General features: G+C 46.1%; 2 protein-coding genes across 3 annotated transcripts in view; one reads left to right on the forward strand and one right to left on the reverse strand.

Moving 5' to 3' along the window:
* The window catches only part of PHF21B (PHD finger protein 21B), a 553372-nt gene that overhangs the window by 136667 nt on the left and 391802 nt on the right, over positions 1–24903 (reverse strand). The window lies entirely within an intron of this gene.
* The window catches only part of LOC137560789 (uncharacterized), a 308947-nt gene that overhangs the window by 83095 nt on the left and 200949 nt on the right, over positions 1–24903 (forward strand). Inside the window, exon 3 of the mRNA XM_068271931.1 lies at positions 3598–4255. Within this exon, the coding sequence (XP_068128032.1) occupies positions 4104–4255 (152 nt within the window). The 5' untranslated portion in view covers positions 3598–4103. The remainder of the gene's footprint in view (positions 1–3597; positions 4256–24903) is intronic.

Below are 24903 nucleotides of genomic sequence, written 5' to 3' on the forward strand. Positions count from 1 at the left end.
CACGAGTGTGAATGGATACATTGATTAACAATGTATCCATTCACCATTCGCTGTGTACGGAGCGTTCCGGGTCCGGGGAAGCCGGACCTGGAACGCTAATGTGAACCAGGCCTAAGGTTCACTTTGAACCTGAACTGAGTCAAATTATTTAAAATAAACACATGATGTACCTGCAAATTAATATTACATTCTCACCTCGCTGCTAGTTGCTCTCAGAAGCTCACCATTTTCTTCTAACAACGATTCCTACCAGTTCTGACAAGATTGTGTCAGAACTGAAATATATCCGTTGCTGTCAGTTATAGATCAGCTGCTGTCAGTTATACCTAAAAGGACAATTGATGAGCAAGGTTATGTCCATGTTTCCATATGGCTCCAGTGGGCAATATTATAGTTTAACAGTGTGCTGACCAGGAAGCTGTTATGGGAGTAATGGCCATTTTTAAAATGGAGGACGGAGAATTCCATTGATCACAGTGGACAAATGAGACGCAGGAGAGGAGAAAGAGATTGAGGAGTAGACTACACAGGAGGTAAGTATGACCTGTGTATGTTTATTGTGACTTTTTATCGATTGTTCTCATAAACGGGTGGATTAGGGCACTTTATCCCTTCAGATATGATTGTAAGATCCAACATTACAATCGACAAAATTCTGTTTTCCAATCCAAGATAGAATCGTTTCATGCCGATTTTCCGCACAGACTACCTGTTTTTCTCCAATTGTAAAAATCTGATTGAATGATTGCATGTGAGGAAAATATTGTACCGTTAATGAACACCTATAGAAGTGGTAAGATTGTACTATCAAGATTGCATCATTTAGGGGAGCCATTAGGATGACATTTCAGACGAGTGCTGTAGAGACAAGCTCTAGGCAAGCAGTGTCTGCTGTTCTATGGAGAGGAAAGGAGGGGTAGCGAATGAGTGAGTGGTGTCCAGCCATTCTTAGCAGCTCATTCACCATCTGTAGTGAGGACAAACTTAGGCCTGGAGCACACCAAAACCCGCTAGCAGATTCACAAAATGCTAGCAGATTTTGAAACGCTTTTTCTTCTTTTTCTGTAGCGTTTCAGCTAGCATTTTGCGGTTTTGTGAAGCGTTTTTGGTGTAGTAGATTTCATATATTGTTACAGTAAAGCTGTTACTGAACAGCTTCTGTAACAAAAACGCCTGCAAAACCGCTCTGAACTGCTGTTTTTCAGAGCGGTTTGCGTTTTTCCTATACTTTACATTGGAGGCAGAAACGCCGCCGCAATCCAAAAAATGCCTCACCCCGGGAGTATGCGTTTCTGCAAAACGCCTCCCGCTCTGGTGTGAACCGCCCCATTGACATACATTGACCAAGCGTATCCAAGCGGCTGCAAAAATGCCAAAAAACCCGCTCGGTGTGCACCAGCCCTTAAAGAGGAACTCCAGTGAAAATAATGTAATAAAAAAGCGCTCCATTTTTACAATAATTAAGTATAAATGATGTAGTCAGTGTTTACCCATTGTAAAATATTTTAAATCCCTGATTTACATTCTGACATTTATCACATGGTGACATTTTTACTGTTGGCAGGTGATGTAGCTGCTGCATGCTGTTTTGGCAGTTGGAGACAGCTGTAAACAGCTATTTCCCACAATGCAGCAAGGTTCACAGACAGAAAACTGCCAGAAGTACCGTGGTCCTCAGAGCTTCTTGTGGGAGGGGTTTCACCACAATATTAGTCATACAGCGCCCCCTGATGGTCTGTTTGTGAAAAGGAATAGGTTTCTCATGTAAAAGGGGGTATCAGCTACTGATTGGGATAAAGTTCAATTCTTGGTCGGAGTTTCTCTTTAAGACCAGCCAATCACAGCTGCTGACTGCTCCTTTTGCTAATTCTCGAATTGAAAAGAAATACAAAACAAATTGCATGGTGTGTGGCCTCCTTTAGTGTAGATCAGGGTGCATAGACGCATGCAATTTTAATTTTCCAATCATTGACCAATTTTCCCACCTCTGTGTAATATGAGGGCCAACAGATATTGAATACTATGAACAGATTGCGTAGGTGCCCAATCATAATTGCAGGTGTGTACCAGGCTTTACACCCCGACAGACAACCTAACTTCTCCTGACTTCTCCTAAATTTGTGTTGAGTTTTCCCTTTAAGTGAATTCAGGGCCGGCGCTCTCATGAAGCAAGGTGAAACATTTGCATCAGGTGCAGAGATTACAGGGGCAGCATGTTTGTACTGTGTTTACACTAACAGCATGCAGTCAGAGTAGGAGAGCGAGGTAAAGAAGTGATCATTGGGGAGAAGCAGCGTGTTGTGCTGTGTGAGGAGTCTGACAGTGAATGAGGAGGGGGGAGGCAGGAGGTCATCATTGGGGAAAAGCAGCTTGTTATGCTGTGTGAGGAGTCTGACAGTGAGTGAGGAGGGGGGAGGCAGGAGAGCATCATTGGGGAAAGCAGCGTGTTGTGCTGTGTGAGGAGTCTGACAGTGAGTGAGGAGGGGGGAGGCAGAAGAGCATCATTGGGGAAAGCAGCTTGTTGTGCTGTGTGAGGAGTCTGACAGTGAGTGAGGAGGGGGGAGGCAGAAGAGCATCATTGGGGAAAAGCAGCTTGTTGTGCTGTGTGAGGAGTCTGACAGTGAGTGAGGAGGGGGGAGGCAGGAGAGCATCATTGGGGAAAAGCAGCTTGTTGTGCTGTGTGAGGAGTCTGACAGTGAGGAGGGGGGAGGCAGGAGAGCATCATTGGGGAAAGCAGCGTGTTGTGCTGTGTGAGGAGTCTGACAGTGAGTGAGGAGGGGGGAGGCAGAAGAGCATCATTGGGGAAAGCAGCGTGTTGTGCTGTGTGAGGAGTCTGACAGTGAGTGAGGAGGGGGGAGGCAGAAGAGCATCATTGGGGAAAGCAGCTTGTTGTGCTGTGTGAAGAGTCTGACAGTGAGTGTGGAGGGGGGAGGCAGGAGAGCAGCATTGGGGAAAAGCAGCTTGTTGTGCTGTGTGAGGAGTCTGGCAGTGAGTGAGGAGGGGGGAGGCAGGAGAGCATCATTGGGGAAAAGCAGCGTGTTGTGCTGTGTGAGGAATCTGACAGTGAGTGAGGAGGGGGAGGCAGGAGAGCAGCAGTGTTTCATTTGACTTGCACAGCAGAAGGGAGGAGGTGGCACTGCTGTCCTGACTGAGGAGGAATGGAGTGGCTGAGGGTGAACAGTGTGTTTGTCACAGACTCACAGCCAGCCAGTGTAATATTGTCTTGAGCTGCAGCATGTCATGTGAGAACATTAAATGAAGCAGATTAAATTGTTGGCTGTTGTGCAATCATTCCAAATTGGGGGGGGGGGGGGGGGGGACATCCTCACAAGTTTGCCTCGGGCAGCAAAAAGTCTAGAGCCAGCCCTGAGTGAATTGATATTTCAGTAGTGTCCCTTGTCCCCACTATTCACATGCTAATACGGGGGTGACACAAGCCTTACGGGGGTGTCCACACACACGTCAGCCAATAGGAATCTGTGTCTGCCCCTGTCTCTCCTTGTCTCTTGTCCTGATGTTGTCTCTTGTGTCTTCTCTTCTCTCCTTTCCACGCTTCCGCGACGTCTGTGGATCCCTGTCTGTCATTCCTTTCCGAAGAAGCCATCGTGTTTTCGCTTTGAGAGTCTTGCGACATCTGGGCCCCATCCCTTGTGAAACTCGTTCCTCTCCTTCCTCTTCTCTCCTTTCTGTGTCTTTCTGTTTCAACGTGAGCTTCCGCCGTCATACAGCAGAGGGGGGAAAAAACACTCACAAAAAAAGTTGTGCAGAGAGAGAGAGAGTCAGACTGAACTCACACTGACTGAAGTCCACCACCGACTCTGGACCTTCAAGAAGAGTTTGAGGTCCCCACAGCTGCTGGGCTTCCGCTGGCTTCTAGAGCGCTGAGACCGTACACGAAAGTTTGGGACGCTTGTGAGGAAAAAAAATGTAGCTTTGAATGTAAGACTGGAGTTGTTGGAACTTTTATGACACATGGGCTGTGCTGTGAATCAAGTCCTTTCCCTGCCTCACTGGGGCCGAGCTTAGACCTCTCGCCCTGCCTTTTTTTCTCTCCCTCTTCGAAGCCAAGCCTCACCGCTTGCAGGATTATCTGTCATTAGCAAATGCTTAGACTGGCGCTCACCATGAGAACTCTCCGCAGGTCCAAATTCATGAGTTCGCCCAGCCTCAGTGACCTGGGCAAGAAAGAGCAGGCAGCCTTGGACGAACGCGGGACGCAGCAGAAGCGCGCCGGATCCAACGCCACCTGGAACAGGTAAGACCCATTTTTTTATATATTTTATGATATTCAGTGGTGTTTTAGGATCTATTGAGGCATTATTATTAAGTTTACACAGTTCAACATACTAAAAGAAAACAATTATATTGCGCTTTTCTCCTGGCGGACTCAAAGTGCTGCCGCCACTAGGACGTGTTCTATAGGCAGTAGCAGTGTTAGGGAGTCTTGCCCAAGATCTCCTCACAGAATAGGTGCTAGCTTACTGAACAGGATGAGCTGAGATTTGAACCCTGGTCTCCTGTGTCAGAGGCAGCACGGTGGCGTAGTGGTTAGCGCTCTCGCCTTGCAGCGCTGAGTCCCCGGTTCGAACTCCAGCCAGGGCACTATCTGCAAGGAGTTTGTTTGTTCTCCCCGTGTCTGCGTGGGTTTCCACCAGGCACTCCGGTTTCCTCCCACATGCCAAAAACATACAGATAAGTTAATTGGCTTCCCCCAAAATTGGCCCTAGAGTATGATGTATGCACTACACGATATGGACATATGACTATAGTAGGGATTAGATTATGAGCCCCTCTGAGGGACAGTTAGTGACAATATACTCTGTACAGCACTGTAGAAGATGTCAGTGCGTTTTAAATACTAAATAATAATAATACCATTTTAAACTAAACAAGCTACTCTATATTATATCAGAACCAGAGTCGGATCATCCACAAGGCAGTTGCCTAGGGCCTGGAGAGAGTCTAGGGGCCTGGTAGATGCTACCCCCCACCAAACCTTGCCAAAAAAGTCAGGTGACCATCAGCGGGGGGCAAAAACTGCTCTCCTTCCTAGAGCCCCATTTCATCCTTATCCTTTTCTGATCAGAAGTATTGTGTTGTGCGTCTGAGCGATGAGGACGGTGATCCGAAAGGTCCGGCGTGTGGCCCTTCTGCAGAATGGCATCAGGACCAGAATGTGACATTGTAAAGTTTAACTCCAGAATGAAAATGTATCATAACTTTGCATATGACGGTTGTTATCATTGGGTAAGTGGCGTAGCTAAGGAGCTGTGGGCCCCGATGCAAGTTTTACAATGGGGCCCCCCAAGCACTCTATACATAACAATTGATACGGCGCACCAGAACCTGCCAATGGCAATTACAGTGTCAGAAGTGCAAGAAGGGGATGGGGAACAGTTAATGATTACCACTATTCAAAGTATCTATAGAAGTGATTATTATGAGCACAGGACCAACAGAGAGCTAACACTGTAGTTGATGGAGGGTCCTTTGGGGCCTCTCTGGCCCAAGGGCCCCAATGCGGTTGCTACCTCTGCTCCCCCTATTGCTACGCCCCTGCATTGGGTTATCATTATTATTTACATTGTAAACATTGATCAACTTATGCTGGGAATACACTGGTCGCCCGGCGGCTCGATTAGCCGCCGGATCAACCTCAACCGTGTCCCCGCTCAACCGCGTCCCCGCCAGCGCTTCCTTATCAGCGCTCGATTCCCTGCCATTGTCCGCCGGCGGGGATCGAGCGGGCGAGGGTCGAGCAGCGTGATCGGACCAGCTGAATATTATCAGCTGGCCGGATCAGCTGGTCGATACACGGTACAGAAACGTACCGTGTATCCCCAGCATTACATCTCTTATTGTCGCTCACAAGTTGATGCCTGGTACACACAATGCAATTTTCCATCAGATTGACGGTCAAATTGATTATTTCTGACAGATACAATATGATTCCCAATCATTTTTCTGATCAATTGTGTATAGAAGTGATCAGGAAATCGATAAGAAAATGTTCGGGAATCAGATCAGACCTGTGGGAAATAATCAATTCGACCATCAATCTGACGGAAAATTGCATCGTGTGTACTAAGCATAAGGTCGCCATACACTACTCAATCTTCCATTGAGCTATTAATGGACTTTATTGGGTGATTAGCTACAGAGGGGTTGATCGAAAGTTGATTGATTAGTGGCCCACAAACTAGCAGATTACTGAAGAGGGGACAATAGCTGTACATGTAACAGATTACTGAAGAGGGGACAATCGCTGTACACGTAACAGATTGCTGAAGAGGGGACAATAGCTGTACACGTAGCAGATTACTGAAGAGGGGACAATAGTTGTACACAAAACAGATTACTGAAGAGGGGACAATATCTGTACACGTAGCAGATTACTGAAGAGGGGACAATATCTGTACACGTAGCAGATTACTGAAGAGGGGACAATAGCTGTACACGTAGCAGATTGTTGAAGAGGGAATAATAGCTGTACATGTAGCAGATTGCTGAAGAGTGGACAATAGCTGTACACGTAGCAGATTACTGAAGAGGGGACAATATCTGTACACATAGCAGATTACTGAAGAGGGGACAATAGCTGTACATGTAGCAGATTACTGAAGAGAGGACAATAGCTGTACACGTAGCAAATTACTGAAGAGGGGATAATAGCTGTACACGTAGCAGATTACTGAAGAGGGGACAATATCTGTACACATAGCAGATTACTGAAGAGAGGACAATAGCTGTACACGTAGCAGATTACTGAAGAGGGGACAATAGTTGTACACGTAACAGATTACTGAAGAGGGGATAATAGCTGTACACGTAGCAGATTACTGAAGAGGGGACAATAGCTGTACACATAGCAGATTACTGAAGAGGGGACAATAGCTGTACACATAGCAGATTACTGAAGAGGGGACAATAGCTGTACACGTAGCAGATTACTGAAGAGAGGACAATAGCTGTACACGTAGCAGATTACTGAATAGGGGACAATAGCTGTACATGTAGCAGATTACTGAAGAGGGGACAATAGCTGTACACGTAGCAGATTACTGAAGAGGTGACAAAAGCTGTACACGTAGCAGATTACTGAAGAGGGGACAATAGCTGTACATGTAGCAGATTACTGAAGAGGGGACAATAGCTGTACACGTAGCAGATTACTGAAGAGGGGACAATAGCTGTACACGTAGCAGATTACTGAAGAGGGGATAATAGCTGTACACATAGCAGATTACTGAAGAGGGGACAATAGCTGTACACGTAGCAGATTACTGAAGAGGGGACAATAGCTGTACATGTAGCAGATTACTGAAGAGGGGACAATAGCTGTACATGTAGCAGATTACTGAAGAGGGGACAATAGCTGTACATGTAGCAGATTACTGAAGAGGGGACAATAGCTGTACATGTAGCAGATAGCTGAAGAGGGGACAATAGCTGTACATGTAGCAGATTGCCATTTAAAGCAATATTAAACAGCTGTCACAGAAGACAAAGGCCCGTTTTGTGTGCATAACATTAGAAGCAGTGATGGGAGATCTGTTACGATTGGTCGATGTAGTGTACAGCACAATCAGGCTCCCGTTTTGTCACACATATTTCCAGCGTAATGTAAACAATGTTGGGAAAGCCATAGAATGCGTGGAAGCTTCCGTTACGGCTCTGCGGGATAAAGCTCGCTTTGTGTCGCGCTCGTACTTTGCATAAAGCGTTTTCTCATCGTGGTATTCTATAAATGTAGTTTGGAATGCCAGGAATAGGATCGTGTCAGTTTGCGCTCCGCATCCTGGGTTAGTTCCTGAGGTTGTTTGGCTGGTTGCCATGACGACGCTCATGAGCCACTTAAAACTGTCGCCACCCCCCAAAAAAACTTTTAAGTTTGTGAAAAATTATACTGACTGTATTATACAGAGCCTGGCACATCTGCAGCGCTCAGATAGGATATATTATAACTTGAAGTGTCCATTAATGGTACCATTTTTTCTGTAGATTTGATCTTTCGATGCACTTTTTATGATCGAATTGTATAGAAAACGGCGCCATTTGTGGCGCAAACAGATGTGATGCGGTTCTTTGGTCGGTTGGAGAAGGACAAATTATCGATCCAAAAGTTGGATTTTTATGATCAAACCAAAATATAAAACCTTCTTAAATCGTTCCGTTAATGGAAACAAACGATAATTACCTTTCGATTTGTTACGATTGTTCAAATCAGGTTGAAAGATCGCATTTGTTTGAAAATTGTACCTTTAATGGGCATTGTTAGACAGCTGCTTCCACTGACCCCCTGATGGTTCATGATTGTTTTGGGTGACAGACTCCTGCTAGCCACTGACAATCATGCAGGCTGAAATGAGAGGCAAAAAATTCAGACTTGCATTCCTGTGTCATGCAATTTGTATGCAACTTAGGACATGGCCCAATCAAATTAACGTCCTGTTGATTCTGGTTGGCCGTATTTCATGAAATTTCTTGGGCCTATTTCCAGGACGTGTTTTTTTGTTTGTTCGTGTATCAAACATGCAAATTCGCAATAGAACGCATGTTATGTGAAAGTATGTGGGAATTTAACATGCGTGAAAAAAATTGACATCATGCAGAAGTTTTCCAGATGCGATTGCGTTTGCCATGCGGTTCGCATATAATAGTTTTTAAAGGGAAAGGCATGTGGTGTTAGTTGCATGCATTTGGCATGCATTTTTTGGAAAGCAAACAGATGGATATCACCCTGTGTAGAATCCCATAGTAGAATGAAAAAACGCAATGGATGCAAAAACCTACAAAAAAATGCATGGAAATGTATATGAAAAAGGCATGTGTTTCGAGGCATGCCAAAATGTGTGCTATTCCTATATGACATTTTGTATTGGAAATGGGCCATCTAAACGGGTACAGTATTCGCAGGGACAATTCCCCCAAATAACATGGCCACACATGTTACAATTGTCTTTTCTGGTGCTATGGGGACGTACCAGTGCATCCTGTCAATCATCGGCGGCTTGTTCACAACGGGACTTACACTTCGGAGATTGGTGAATGGGGAACATGTGTTCCCTAAACCAAAGTCCCTGTATATGAATGAATATGACTCCAATCAGGAGCTATGTTCATTCATAAATGTGAAAGTAAAAAATTAAGTAAAAAGAAAAAAAAGTCCAGGATAGTGTTTGCAGCACCATCTTGGGGTCAAAAAGTAAAAATACAATTAAAATTAAAGAAACGCTTTTAGACACTTTCTTTTTTTTTAAAGTGGATCCGAGATAAACTTTTACTCATTGCAGAATTGTGTTCCTTACATATAGTTTATAGGGCATTCCTCAAGCCAAATATTTTTTTATTGTTTTAATTCCCTATAAAATAAACAAGCCTGGCCCACAGCTCCTCCAGCGCCTAGACACTCTGAGACCCATGTAGCAAAGGCTTATGGGAGCTCAGTCTGGGCAGGAGGAGGAGGAGGTTACTAGCCAGAGATTTCAGAGGCAGAGGGGAGGAGGGAGGAGGAGAGGGGAGTGAAGTTTTCACAAGCTGAGGGTTGGAGATGCAGATCAGCTTGCCTGTGTGTAATGATCACAAACAGAACATGGCTGCTGTCGTATCACAGGAAGAAGTAATCCTATACTGATGAAGCTTTTTGCAGCTAGATTTGCTGTGTAAACTATCTAAACTTTAGATGAGATATATCGACAAGTTACTTGTTATAGTTTGTTTTTCATCTCCGATCCGCTTTAAATGCATAAATAGTTACCTTAATGACCCAGCTTTGTTAATACAGTGGCTTGCAAAAGTATTCGGCCCCCTTGAAGTTTTCCACATTTTGTCACATTACTGCCACAAACATGAATCAACTTTATTGGAATTCCACGTGAAAGACCAATACAAAGTGGTGTACACGTGAGAAGTGGAACGGAAATCATACATGATTTCAAACATTTAAAAAAAAAAAAAATAACTGCAAAGTGGGGTGTGCGTAATTATTCAGCCCCCTGAGTCAATACTTTGTAGAACCACCTTTTGCTGCAATTACAGCTGCCAGTCTTTTAGAGCAGGGTTTTTCAACCTGTGGTACGCGTACCACCAGTGGTACTTTGCTGTTGGCCAGGTGGTACACACCAGGTTTGCCTGCCACTTTACTTCCCGCCTGCCACTTGTCCTGGTCCCATACTGCCTCCACAAAGTTCTGCTCCCCCTTCCTTGTTCCTGGCTGTGCTGCTCTGCAGCATACTTCAGACCTCAAATCAGCGGTGACGGTGCACAGTGACGGTGCCTATACAGGAAGTGACATCACTGCTCACTTCCTGTATTTGAAGTATACACGCCGTCACTGTGCACAGTTTGCCTGGCTGTCTCTTGACTGCGGCCGGTTTACAGCTGATCTGAGGTCTGAACTATTCCTCAGGGCAGCACAGCGAGGAGGGGAAGCCGAAGCAGGGGAGGGGGAATTGGAAAGGCTACCTATATTGGTAATCTATCTACAGTTCTGTAGGCTAGCAATATACTTTTAATCTTTTTCCCCACCAATGCCTCCTTTTATTCCACTCCCATATGCCTCCCTTTTCTCAAAGTGTACCTGTAAGAAAAAAGTGCCCTAGGGGTACTTAGCCTCTGAATCCTAAAGAGGCATCCTCAGTATACGGGATCCAGTGTTGGGTTAGTTTTCCGCCACACATAGCGTTTTGCATTTTGGCCAAAAAGTTCCATTTTGGTCTCATCTGTCCAGAGCACCTTCTTCCACATGTTTGCTGTGTCCCCCACATGGCTTGTGGCAAATTGCAAACGGGACTTCTTATGCTTTTCTGTTAACAATGGCTTCCTTCTTGTCACTCTTCCATAAGAGCCAACTTTGTGCAGTGCACGACTAATAGTTGTCCTATGGATAGATTCCCCCACCTGAGCTGTAGATCTCTGCAGCTCGTCCAGAGTCACCATGGGCCTCTTGACTGCATTTCTGATCAGCACTCTCCTTGTTCGGCCTGTGAGTTTAGGTGGATGGCCTTGTCTTGGTAGGTTTACAGTTGTGCCATACTCCTTCCATTTCTGAATGATCGCTTGAACAGTGCTCCGTGGGATGTTCAAGGCTTTGGAAATCTTTTTGTACTCTAAGCCTGCTTCAAATTTCTCAATAACTTTATCCCTGGCCTGTTTGGTGTGTTCTTTGGACTTCATGGTGTTGTTGCTCCCAATATTCTCTTAGACAACCTCTGAGGCCATCACAGAGCAGCTGTATTTGTACTGACATTAGATTACACACAGGTGCACTCTATTTAGTCATTAGCACTCATCAGGCAATGTCTATGGGAAAATGACTACACTCAGACCAAAGGGGGCTGAATAATTACGCACACCCCACTTTGCAGTTATTGATTTGTAAAACATGTTTGGAATCATGTATGATTTTTGTTCCACTTCTCACGTGTGCACCACTTTGTGTTGATCTTTCATGCGGAATTCCAATAAAATTGATTCAGGTTTGTAGCAGTAATGTGACAAAATGTGGAAAACTTCAAGGGGGCCGAATACTTTTCAAAGCCACTGTATGTATGCCATGAGGGTATTTTACTGTTATTTTAGCAAATAAGGGTTTTTAATTATTAATGGGGTCCAGTGAGAAAACAACATAATGTAATGTCGGCTTACATTGTACTAGGAACATAATTTAAATGTTGTGATAGCCAGAACAAGTCCTCAGTCGGGATTACTTGTAGTGATAAATACGCTCAGTGTTTCCTCGCATTTTCTTGTCAAAGTTCATTCGCATCTCACCTCAGAGACCAGGAAACACCAACAGCGCTGATAAGAACATGAATTTCTTGTTAAATGACTGAAGCAGGCCTTTTATGGTGAGTGCAGAGCAAAGGGCGGCTCAGCGCGCACAAATCACCCTTATCTCACCTGCAGACAGCCAGAGAGCTGAACTCTCTGTATTTCCAGTTACACCACAAATTCACTAACACATCTCCAGAGAGCTCCAGGCCTTATAAGTGGTCTAGCCATCCTGGATATTTAACTGATTGTCTGCTGCCAGGTTGTGGAAAATGTCGGCTTTTACCTGGGTTATATTAACCATTTCAGCCCGCGGGTATTTTTCACCTTATGGACGAGAGGAATTTTCACCTGTCAGCGCTTCTCCCTTTCATTCCCCAATAACTTTATCACTACTTATCACAACAAAATGATCTCTACCTTGTTTTTTCCGCCAGCAATTAGGCTTTCCTTGGGTGGTAAATTATGCTAAGGATTATTTTAATCTAACTGTACTATAATGGGAAAAATAAGAAAAAAATTTAAAAAATGCATTATTTTTCAGTTTTGAGCCATTACAGTTTTAAAATAATTAATGCTACCATAACTAAAATCCACACATTTTATTTGGCCATTTGCCTTCGTTAGTTAAACGTTCAAATTATACCCCTAGTGTAATGTATGGTGACAATATTTTATTTGGAAATAAAGGTGCACTTTTTCAGTTTTACATGCATCAAAAATTTTTAGCCCAATATTTATTAATTTAATGTCCTCTTGACATAAATAACCATTTATTTTTATTCCCCAAACTCGGTAGGTGTGTTATACTATTTGGCCACAAGATGTCCCTACTGAGCAAAAATCCCATTAGCGTACAAAGTACGCTAATGGGGGATACAATGTATCACTACATTGTAACCAGGGAAGTGACGTAGGCTTCCATCGGAAGCCTCCGATCACAGCGGCGGCGGGGAAGTTATGGATGGAAACATTGTTTCCATTCATAAATTTAATGATTGGGCGGCAGAAACCGGCGGAAATCGCGGCGGGAGATAGCGCGGCGGCTCCATTTACAGAATAAACACTGTTTTTCAACAAAAACAGTGTTAATTCTCGGCGGACATGCTCGGATTGGCACAGGGGACTTTTGTCCCCTGCAGCCAATCCCCTCTGCTAGCAGCAGCAGCGCGATCGCGGACATCTGCCCGCACGATCGCCTGCAGACCACCCAACCTGCAGGGACGTGACTAGCGCGTCCCTGCGGCTCTAGCACTTGCCGCTGCGGACGTGAAGCTCACGTCCGCGCGGCTGAAAAGGTTAATACTGAGTACTGTAGTGTTGCAGCCATGCACAAGCAAGTCACCTATCACAGGCAGTTACCTCAGTGATCAGACAGCAACTTACACAGGAAGCATAGGTCTCACTAGTTATTGCAAGTACTGTACTGATAGTGTGCTCCCCTGTCCATATTTCTGTGCAGCCTGGATGATACTGTAGCATTGCAGCCATGCATAAGCAAGTCACAGATGGCAGGCTATTCCCTCTATTAATCAGGCAGTAGCTTGCACAGGAAACATACTGTAGGTCTCACCAGCAGGTACAGTGCTCCACTGTCCACATTTTTGTGCAGGTGCCTAAACTCTTTATCCACCACTACAGTATATCTACATCCTCTGTGACTTCATCTAAGCCACGAGGGCGTAGATATAAGTCGTGTAGCAGAAGCAGTACTGTGCACGATTAGGCTTGCTTCTGTGCAAACTTCTGGAACTATTTGATGCAGCAGTAACTGGTTAAAGGGAATATATGTTCCCTGAGCCAATAAGATTGATTTTTTTATTTTCTCAGTTCATAGTGACAAATACACAATGTAGCATTATTTCAGAATCAAATAGCCTCTCCATAAATTTTGACAGGAACGTAATCTAAGTTTTGTGATAAAGGTAAGCATAGCCAAATTAAATGTGTTTTTTAGTAGTTAGTAGTGCGTTTTTATAGTATTGCTTTTTATTGTTAAACAGGAATTGGTAAAACTGAGAAATAATGTGTTTTTTTCTATTTTTTTCCTCTTTTTCCCATTTAAATGTATAGAAATCTTAAATTGTTTGAGGAGAAAAAATGGCATACAATGAAAGCCTAGTTTGTCTAGAAAAAAACGATATATACTTCATTTAGGTGTCATAAATAGGGATAACGTTATTGCTGATTAAATAGGGACATAGCTAAAATGTCAAAACTGCTCTGGCTATAGGGGAAACGAGGTCTGGCTGTGAAGTGGATAATAATGTTTTTAATTGGAGTGAGTTTTATGCTGGATACACACCATGCGTTTCCGCGTCGCACGCGTCCGTCGATACGTGTCGATTCGATTATTTCCGAGCATTTCCGAGCGCATTTCGATTATTTTTAGGTAGAATGCCATGTAAAGTATGGCAAATCGACCTAACGATCCATCGAAATAATCGAATCGACGCGTATCGACGGACGCATCGAACGCGGAAACGCATGGTGTGTATCCAGCATAAGGGCCTGTTTCCACTACACGCAGATTGGATGCAGAACGGATGCAGAAATACTGACTCCAATGAATGCCTATGGGAAAATCTGCATCAGAAAAATTGCGTTTAGTGGAAACAGGCCCATAGACATTCACTGGAGTCAGTTTTTCTGCATCCATTCTGCATCCAATCTGCGTGTAGTGGAAACAGGCCCTAAAAGGAGCCCGAGGTGAGAGACCTATTGAAGCTGCCATATTTATTTTCTTTTAAACAATACCAGTTGCCTGGCAGTCATGATAATCATTCTGATCAGTAGGGTCTAAATCACACACTGGATCAAGCATGCAACTGATCTTGTCAGATTTGTCATAGAAATCTCATCTGCATGCTTGTTCACGGTGTATGGCTAAAAGTATTAGAGGCAGAGGATCAGCAAGACAGCCAGGCAATGAGCATTGTTTAAAAGGAAGCAAACATGTCAGCCTCCAAATCCCTCTCACTTCAAGCTTCCTTTAAAGCAGGTTTAAAGGGAAAACACTTGTTGGAATTTCAAATTCTTGACATCTTTTGGAAATTTAGCAGATAGCGATCACAGGAGCGTGTCCTGAAGACAAAACACGTTCACTGATGGCATTTGTCACAGCTGCTTCCTGTGTCACCCTCCGATCTCCCGGCCAATGAGGAGGGGTCAGGGCGGGGCATGCTGCTGGTGTCAGTGACAGCTGGACTTTATCCTGAGCTAGAGAGACCATGGAAGCAGACTTGTCACCTGTCACTGCAGTCCCTCTGCCATGAACAGATGTAACATTCCGGAGTGATCCAATCCCGTTATGTGTTTGTGAGACACAGTGTCCCCACCTGACAAATATTCACCAGATCCAGCCTGGTATAAGCAGGAGTCACATAAGCCTAGCACTGTGTTGCACACGTATCAAAGAGAGTCTACGGTTTTCAGTCGGATACGCAGTTTATGACTGAGAGTGACCATAAGGCCTGGAACCCACTAGGAGCGCTTTTCTGAGCGCTTTGTGATTTGAAAAGCTCTTGCTAATGTCATGCTATGGGTGTGATCCCACTAGAGCAGGGGTCTCAAACTCGCGGCCCGCGGGCCATTTGCGGCCCTCGATACAATATTTTGTGGCCCACGCCGGCAAAAGCTTCCTTATAGTTCGCTTCAGTGCTCCCAAGTAATCCGCCGCATCCCCGCCGCTAAACGAGGGCTGCAGAGCCCCCAAATCGCCCGGGGGGCAATCCGCCGGGATTTCCTGGAAGGGGCAGAGCTTTCAGCTTCAGCTCTGCCCCTTCTGACGTCAATCGCCGGCATCGCCGCCTCTGCCCGCCCCTCTCACTCTTCCTTCACAGAGAGGGGCGGGGAGAGGCAGATTGCCCCCCGGGCGATTTGGGGGCTCTGCAGCCCTTGTTTAGCGGCGGGGACACGGCGGATTACTTGTAATGGGAGCACTGAAGCAAACTATAAGGTAAAATAGGCAAAATAGTTTGCATCAGTGTGAATTTGATCTTGAAATAAAAATCAATGCCGGGGGGGGGGGGGGGAAGGTAACTGATGATTGACTTTGTTTGTGAAATTCCTTATGCGGCCCAGCCTCATCCTGACTTTGCCTCCTGCGGCCCCCAGGTAAATTGAGTTTGAGACCCCTGCGCTAGAGGGATGTGATTTTAAAAAAATCCCCCACAGCATTGCATTAGCAGCTTTTCAAATCGCTAGCACTTAGAAAAGGCTGCTAGTGGGTTTGAGCCCTAAAGGTGTTCATACAATATTCATTCCTAGCAGATTCAGTCACTGATACATTTCCAGTCAGTTTTGGGGAGTCCGGCCAGTATGATCAGGAGTCTATCTGGCTAATTTTAAGAGAAACCGTGACCAAGAATTGAACAGTAGCTGATACCCCCTTTTACATGAGAAATCTTTTCCTTTTCTGAAACGGATCATCGGGGGGGGGGGGGCGCTCAGTATGGCTGATATTGTGGTGAAACCCCTCCCACAGGAAACTGTGAGGACCATGGTCCTGGCAGTTTCCTGTCTGTGAACTTCGTTGCAACAGCTTTGTTGCAGCTGTTTCCAACTGCCAAAAAAGCAAGCAGCAGCTACCTCCAGTGATATCACCTGCCAGCAGTAAAAATATCACCATGTGATAAAGGTCAGAATGTAAATCGGGGAGAGGTGAGTGACGGTCAGATTTTACAATGGGCAAACACTGACTAAATTATTTATATATAATTATTTTAAAAATGAAGCAGTTTATTACATTATTTTCACTGGAGTTCCTCTTCAAAGCAGACACTAATCTGTAGTGTAGGGGCTGATCTGCAGATTGTGGGCTCAACGAATGTGCTAGCTTTTCTAGCATCTGTCATATTTGTGGCTGCTTTAAGTGAGTCTGGCTATGCGGGCTGCCCATGGATGTATCTAGGGCTGGATTTAGCACTAGGCAAACTAGGCATGAGCCTAGAGATTCCAGTGTGCAAAAAAGAGGGTGTCAGTGGTTCGCAAACCTGAGCTCACCTACCTGGAGACGTGCTGACTTCCCAACCCCGCAGCACAGAAACTTGGATGGGCAAGGGTAGGGGGCAGGGCCGGATTACCGACCAGGCAACAAAAGCAGTCGCTTGGGGCCCCATTCAGAGTCAAAGGGGCCCCATTAGCACATAAACCAGCCCTTGCCATCCTGTCAGCGGTGGCTGGAGGTATAATGGTTAAAGGGACTCTGAGCAGTGCAGTAACTATGGAAAGATTCATATCATTTTAAAGCTCTTTTTCTCCTCTTTCCAATGATATATAAACAGCTGCTCTATGCCTTTTAGTTTTTGATATTTTCACGATCGAAATCACGGCCACAGGACGACTTTTCTCCAAAGTTGGCAGCTCGATTCAGCACAATGCAATGAAATATAAGGAACCCAGGGGGATATAATTACAAACATCATGCTGGTAGGTGTGAGGATGTAATGAATTAGTTGTGGGTATGCTTAAAGGCATATCCACAGGCACTGCTTGGAGTCCCTTTAAGGGCTCTGCCGCTGACACAGGAGACCAGGGTTCGAATCTCAGCTCTGCCTGTTCAGTAAGCCAGCACCTATTCAGTAGGAGACCGTAGGCAAGTCTCTCTAACACTGCTACTGCCTATAGGGCGCGTCCTAGTGGCTGCAGCTCTGGCGCTTTGAGTCCACCAGGAGAAAAGCGCGATATAAATGTTATTTGTCTTGTCTTGTCAAATGATGCCGTGCGCTGCTTATTGTCTTCAGAGCCAGGCTCTCCTCCTAGGTCCCCCTCCTGCTACTGTGCGCTCTGCCGCTGCCCACTCCACCCTCCCTTCCCACAGAGAACCACAGCTGCAGCAAGAATGATAGCAGCAGATGGCAAACGCTCACTCACCTATCCATGATCCAAGCAATAGAGATCCCGTCATCTGAAACCCATCTGTCTCTTCTACAGTGCAGCCGCTCGCTCTGAACTTCCTGATTCTCAGATCAGACATGAAGTAGGAAGTAGTAATAGTAGTAGTAACAGAGCGGCAGCACTCTAGAGGAGACAGATGGGCTCCGGATGACGGGACCTCTATTGCTTGGATCGCAATAGGTGAATGTGAGTCATCTGGTGCTGTCATTCTCCCCCACTGTGGCTGCCTTCTCTGCTGGACTATCGTATTCACTGGGATGGAGGCTGCATGGTGGCTGTCTAGTTTGGGAGGAAATTGGTTGTTCGGTGGTGGGAGTGGTTATGTAATTCTGTCTGGGGAACGGCTTCCGGTTTGGCGGTGTCCAGAGCTTTCTGCTATTGCCAGGCTGGAGATGCAGGGGGAAAGTGCTGCTGCTGTGATATCTGGCGCCCTCTTCACAGGGGTGCCCCAGCCCCTGAGTGCAAATGTCCCAGCTATTCATCTCTCACTCTGCATTTTGCCGCTGCTATTCCCTGCATTGTGCACCCACAGAGGAAAGCGTGCTGTTGCCCATAGCAACCAGTAGCTCGGCTGCCCGGTGTGTGCGACATATTGCTGTGAAGCTGCATCTTCTGATTCTATTACGACATGATGGGGGGGCCCAAATCAGTTACTTTGCTTAGGGCCCCATTTAGCCTTAATCCGGCTCTATCACCTTACCAAACTAGAGAGTCTAGGGGCCTGGTGGTGAATGCTACACCTCACCAAATTTTGATAAAAAAGCCAGGCGATTATCAGCGCTTGGCAAAAACTGCTATCTTGCCTAGGACCCTATTTCATCATAATCCTAGATGTCTATATTTACCAAACAACACAACAACAAACAACATTAGTAAACCGCTTTTCTCCCGTAGGACTCAAAGTGCATAAGTATGGCTTTTAGACCAATATTTGGTTGATTGGTAAGTTTTGGCACAGAGGAGGAATTGTACAAGGCCGCAAATGCCAGGCTAAACAGGTGGCTTTTCAGTCTATACTTGAATAGCTCAAGGGAAGGGGCTGTCTTTACTGGGTGTGGTAGAGAGTTCCAAAGGGTAGGGGCAGCATGACAGAAAGCTCTGTCTCCAGAGGTTTTGAGGTGCACTCTGGGAGTGACCAAGTTTATGGAACCTGCTGATCTGAGGTTGTGAGAGGTGTGGAGCAGTTTCATGTATCCAGGGCCCAAATTGTGTAGAGATTGGAGTGTCAAACACTAGAACTATACAACCCACTTTGCACCGGCTAGGGCTGCCTCTGCTCCTGTATTTCACTGGATGGTCACATTTTGGCCCCTCTGGACTGTTTTTCCGACATAAATAATGTCACGGTGGCATTGTATTTTCATGAGGGTGCATTAATCCCTTATGTCACCACCCCCAGATCAGCAGAAATGATCGCGACATGCTGGTTTTACAGAAGACTGGACAGACAAGTACAGTGACAGACAATATTACAGAAGCTGAAAAGCGGACAGAAGTGGACACAACTGCGTTAGTGGGCTCAGGTCCTGAATGAATGTTTTTGTGCAGCCCTGATCCATGTTTAAAGGTAATTTAAAGTGAGAGAGATATGGAGGCTGCCATATTTATTTTGTTTTAAACAATGCCAGTTACCTGGCTGACCTGATCTAATACTTTTAGCCATAGACCCTGAGCAAGCATGCAGATCAGGTGCTCTGCCTCAGGCCGGGTGCACACATAGCAGAAACGCTAGCATAGCGGGAAATGCTGCGTTTTATGCAGCAATGTTAGTCTATGATTATAGCAGGAAAGTCCAGCGCACTACCCCTTTAAAACACCCTATCATACACAGTCCACCATTTCGCTGCTTGTATTCAATCTTGATTCTGATATAGTTGTTATCAATCCACCACCAGGTGACACCCAACTGGAAACAGACTCACCGATTTGGCAGTGACCACTGTTAGATTGGTTGTAGATCGCATAAATCCAGGGTACCCCGGTGCATCAAAAACTCTATGTGCTAAAAACATCTGGAGACATGTGAGTGTAATGTTAATAAAACTTTGATGATTTTAAACTTGATTACGCTATGGAAGGCTTTTAACTTGAGGTGACTGTAATATATGGAGTGAGAATACTGATATTGGGACCAGGACCTGATGCACCGGGGTACCCTGGATTTATGCGATCTATAACCAATCTAACAGTGGTCACTGCCAAATCGGTGAGTCTGTTTCCAGTTGGGTGTCACCTGGTAGTGGATTAAAAACAACTATATCAGAATCAAGATTGAATACAAGCTCCAGCAGTGAAATAGTGGACTGTGTATGATAGGGTGTTTTAACCACTTGAGGACTGCAGTGGAAAACCCCCCTAAAGACCAGAGCAACTTTAACTAAATGGGCCACTGCAGCTTTAAGGCATAGCTGCAGGCCGGTACAACTCAGCACACAAGTGATCCCCCCCCCCTTCCTTTTTTCCCCACCAACAGAGCTCTCTGTTGGTGGGGTCTGATCGCCCCCCTTGTGTTTATTTATGTTTCAATAAATATTTATGTTACGTTTTTTAATTTTTTTTTACTAATTCTTCTTTTTTTATTTTTAACAAATCCCCTCCCTCCCCCCAGCTGGCCAATCACGCGATCGGCTATCATAGGCTTCTGCCTATGAGAGCTGATCGCTCTCTTGTCCCCCAGGGGGACAGCCGTGTCACACGGCTGTCCCCAGCACAGCGCTGCTGCAGATCGCAGCGCTGTACAAGTAAATAGATGGCTATCACGGCATCTAACAGTCTCCCGAGCGGCAACAGCCGCTCGGAGACTGAAGAGGGGGCGGTGCTCCGCCCTTCGAGCATGAGATGCGCACGCAGCGTGCTCGCGATCTCATGCAAATTAGAGCCCCAGGACTTGACGGCAATTGGCGTTAGGCGGTCCAGGGGCTGCCGTCGCGGCCTTGCCCTTTGGCGTGGGGCGGTCGTCAAGTAGTTAAAGGGGTAGTGCGCTGGACTTTCCTGGTATAATTTGGTGCAGTATTTTGCCATGCTTAGTTGTGAGCGCACCCCTGCTTGCCTTTTAGTGTAAAAGACCAGAGCGCTTTGACACCCCAATGGAATGTTAGTCTATGGGACGCAGAGGAAGCTGCATTTGTACATTATGCGTTCCGCAAACGCTGGCAGTGTTGCATAATATTCAGGCTGGCTGCCAAAACGCACATAATGAAAGTCTATGGTAACGCATATGCATTGCATTTTTCATGCGTTATTAATTCAAAATTAAAGATCTCTGATGTGTTTCCACGTCTTGTTGTCTTCCTAGTGATTTGCATGAATTTTAAAAGAAAAACGCATACAAAACGCACGTGCGTTTTCCATTAGTGAACCGCAAACGCATTAAAATGCACGCAAAACGCATCTGCGTAAAAACAACCCTCGAATGCAAAATGCACCAAAAAAACACGGTAAAAACGCTATAGCACATCGCAAACTCACCATCCTAAAACGCTACTTTTTCCCGCTGTCCTATGTGAACCCAGCCTGAAGAGTGACTGGATAAGCTGCATGCTTGTTTCAGGTGTGTGACTGTAGACTGCAGCCAAAGAGATCAGCAGGACTGCCAGGTAACTGGTATTGTCTAACAGGAAAGAAATATGGCAGCCTCGCTTTAGGTTCCCTTTCAAGTGAATTTTTTTTTTTTTTAGCAACTTCACTTAAAGTGTAAGTGTTGGGCATAAAATCAAAAATCAATTCTTTATTTTTATCTGGTAAACCAGTAATACGGATGCTAACCAGGCAATCCAAAAGTTAAAATCTCTTTTACTTTTCTTGTTGATAAATGATCATTCCCCAGTTTACCTGACTCTTATTTGGTACACACAAAATTTGGTACACAAAAAGGAAGTTGCAGGGCATGCTGGGTGGTCCTTTTTTGCTTTTGTATATTAGCTAAGTCTGAGGAGAAATAAAGAAGCAAAAAAAGACAACCCAGCATGCCCTGCAACCAGTGGCGGCTCCAGCTTCAGATTTTTTGGGGGGCTCAAAGGGGGCACGAGGGCTGGCAGGCCGGGCTCGGGGGGGGGGGGGGGGGGGGGGGGGGGGAGGGGAATTTGCGAAAAATTGGGCGTGGTCATGATGTCATGTGGGCGGGGCTAACTGTAATGTACCAGCTAACGTAGTTACATGGAAAAAAAAAATGAAGTAAACGCACATAATGACAGGTAGCCTTTCACCAGTAAATGCACATAAGAATCAGCTTTTCAGCAGTTAATGCACGTAATGACAGACTGCGTTTCTGCAGTAAATGCACATAAGAGCCTGCTTTTCACCAGTTAATGCATGTAATGACAGACAGTTTCCCCATTAAATGCACATAAGAGACAGCTTTTCACCAGTTAATGCACATAATGACAGACTGCGTTTCTGCAGTAAATGCACATAAGAGCCTGCTTTTCACCAGTTAATGCATGTAATGACAGACAGTTTCCCCATTAAATGCACATAAGAGACAGCTTTTCACCAGTTAATTCACATAATTCACATAATGATAGACTGCGTTTCCGCAGTAAATGCACATAAGGGACAGCTTTTCACCAGTTAATGCACATAATGACAGACTGCGTTTCCGCAGTAAATGCACATAAGGGACAACTTTTCACCAGTTCATGCACATAATGACAGACAGCATTTCCCCAGTAAATGCACATAAGAGACAGCTTTTCACCAGTTAATGCACATGACAGACAGCCTTTCACCAGTTAATGCCCATAAGAGACAGCTTTTCACCAGTAAATGCACATAAGAGACAGCTTTTCACCAGCTAACGCACGTAATGACAGACAGCCTTTCACCAGTAAATGCACATAAGAGACAGCTTTTCACCAGTAAATGCACGTAATGACAGCTTTTCACCAGTAAATGCATGTAATAACAGACAGCATTTCCCCATTAAATGCACATAAGAGACAGCTTTTCACCAGTAAATGCACGTAATGACAGACAGCGTTTCTGCAGTAAATGCACATAAGAGACAGCTTTTCACCAGTAAATGCACGTGACAGACAGCATTTCTCCAGTAAATGCATGTAATGAGAGACAGCATTTCACCAGTTAATGCACATAATGACAGACAGCCAGTGTCCCCAGGTGTATAGATGTCCCCAGTATATGTAGTCAGGCTAGTGATGGTGGACTGGGGGCCCCAGGGCACCTCAGGCCTGGCTAGTGGTGGGCTGGAGGCCTCAGGCCTGGCTGGTGGTGGTGGGCTGGGACCCCCAGGGCAGCTCAGGCCTAGCTGGTGGTGGGCTGAAGGCCTCAGGCCTTGGTGGTGGTGGTAGGTTGGGGGCCCCAGGGCAGCTAAGGCATGGCTGGTGGTGGGCTGGGGGCCGCAGCACAGCTCAGGCCTGGGTGGTGGGTGTTCTGAGGCCCCCCAGGGGGGTGCTCAGAGTCAGGCCTGGTGGTTGGTGCCTGCTGAGCTGCCCTAGGCCTGGGTGGCTGCCTGGTGCACAGTTGCAAAAAAACAATTTAGCAGTTGGCTGGCTGGAGTAAACAGGACAGGACACCCTGACCCACCACACCCACCTTGTCGGAGTTTCGACTCCTGAGTCCTGCTGGCTGTCTAGCTGACTGACTGGCTCGGCTCCAGAGTTCAGCCTTCAGTCCTGTGCGCTGTCCGTGGGTGCCTGGGTCACTCACTGCCACTGGATGTGACTGAGTGTTACTGACTAGAAGTCAGTGACTCTGCACCCAGTAGGTGGTAAGGTGCCCCCCCCCCCCAGTACAGGTAGTAGGGTGTCCCCAGGTGGTGGTTGGGTGGGTAGGTAGGTAGCAGTGTGTGGGGTTTAGGTAGGTGTGTAGCAGTGTATTAGGTAGGTAGATAGCACTGTGTGGGTAGGTAGGTAGCAGTTTTTTTTTTTAGGTAGGTAGATAGCAATGTGTGGGTTAAAGTAGATAAGTAGGAGCTTGTGGGGTTTTAGGTAGGCAGGTAGGTAAGTGTGCGGATAGGTAGGTAGGTAGCAGTGTTTGGGTGGGTGGTTATTTGGGTAGCTAGGTAAAGTTTAGGTAGCAGTGGGTGGTTAGGTAGGTTGGTAAGGTTTAGGTAGGTAGGTAGGTAGGTAGGCAGGCAGCAGTGGGTGGTTTCTGGTAGGTAGAGAGGATAGGTAGGCAGCAGTAAGTGGTTATGTAGGTAGGTAGTGTTTCTCTCCCCCCTCCTCCTCCCATCAGACCTGCAGATCAGCGCGGCGAGCAGGGACAGAGACCTCAGATCAGCGTGGGACCCGGCTGACAGAGCGGCACACAGTGAGCAGCCGCGCGAGTCAGTTCATATGCAGGAGGTGACGAGTGACGTCACTTCCGCATTATGACGTAGTCGGGTCCCACGCTGTCTGTAGTTCTGCTTGTTCCGCTCGCCGCGCTGATCTGCAGGTCTGATGAGAGGGAGGGGAACATGGGGGGCAGGCGGCAGCCGCCCAACCCGAGCACCCTGCAGGGGTTAAGGCCACAGGCGAGCCAAGCAAAGCGGCAGGGGCAGCAGCGACTGGGGGGGCTTTCATAGGGGCTTACAGTTTGTCAGCTGGGGCTTCAGCCCCGGCAAGCCCCAGTGTAGCGCCGCCACTGCCTGCAACTTCCTTTGAGCGGCAATGTACCAAATAAGAGTCAGGTAAACTGGGGAATAATTATTTATAAACAAGAAACGTAATAAAGATTTTAACTTTTGGATTGCCTGGTTAGGATCCGTATTACTTGTCTACCAGATAAAACTAAAGAATTGGTTTTGGATTTTATGCCCAACAGTTACACTTTAAGCAAAGGACAAATTTCACTTTCAGTCTCAGCCAAGACTAATCCGGCGCGGTCAGCGAGCGAGAGACTCCAGCCGGCCTCAGACTCTCCTCTGGGGGGGACATGCTCCTCGGTTGTCATGATTTCAGACGTTGGAGGTGATCGTGTGGAATGTTAAACTCTGTAATCCGGAGAGGAGTCATTAGTTTTATGTTCACAGAATTGCAGCGCTGAGCAGCCAGGCTGCCTTCCCACTATACGGACTATGAGAGCCTTTCCTGTATGATCATAGCAGACAACTGAAGAGGACCTGTCACCAATACACCAAATTGCAGCGCTGAGCAGCCAGGCTGCCTCCCAACTATACGGACTATGAGAGGATGAGAGCTTTTCCTGTATGATCATAGCAGACAACTGAAGAGGACCTGTCACCCATACACCGAATTGCAGCACTGAGCAGCCAGGCTGCCTCCCCACTAT

Source organism: Hyperolius riggenbachi, chromosome 3, assembly GCF_040937935.1.
Source record: "Hyperolius riggenbachi isolate aHypRig1 chromosome 3, aHypRig1.pri, whole genome shotgun sequence".
Taxonomy (NCBI): Eukaryota; Metazoa; Chordata; class Amphibia; order Anura; family Hyperoliidae; genus Hyperolius; species Hyperolius riggenbachi.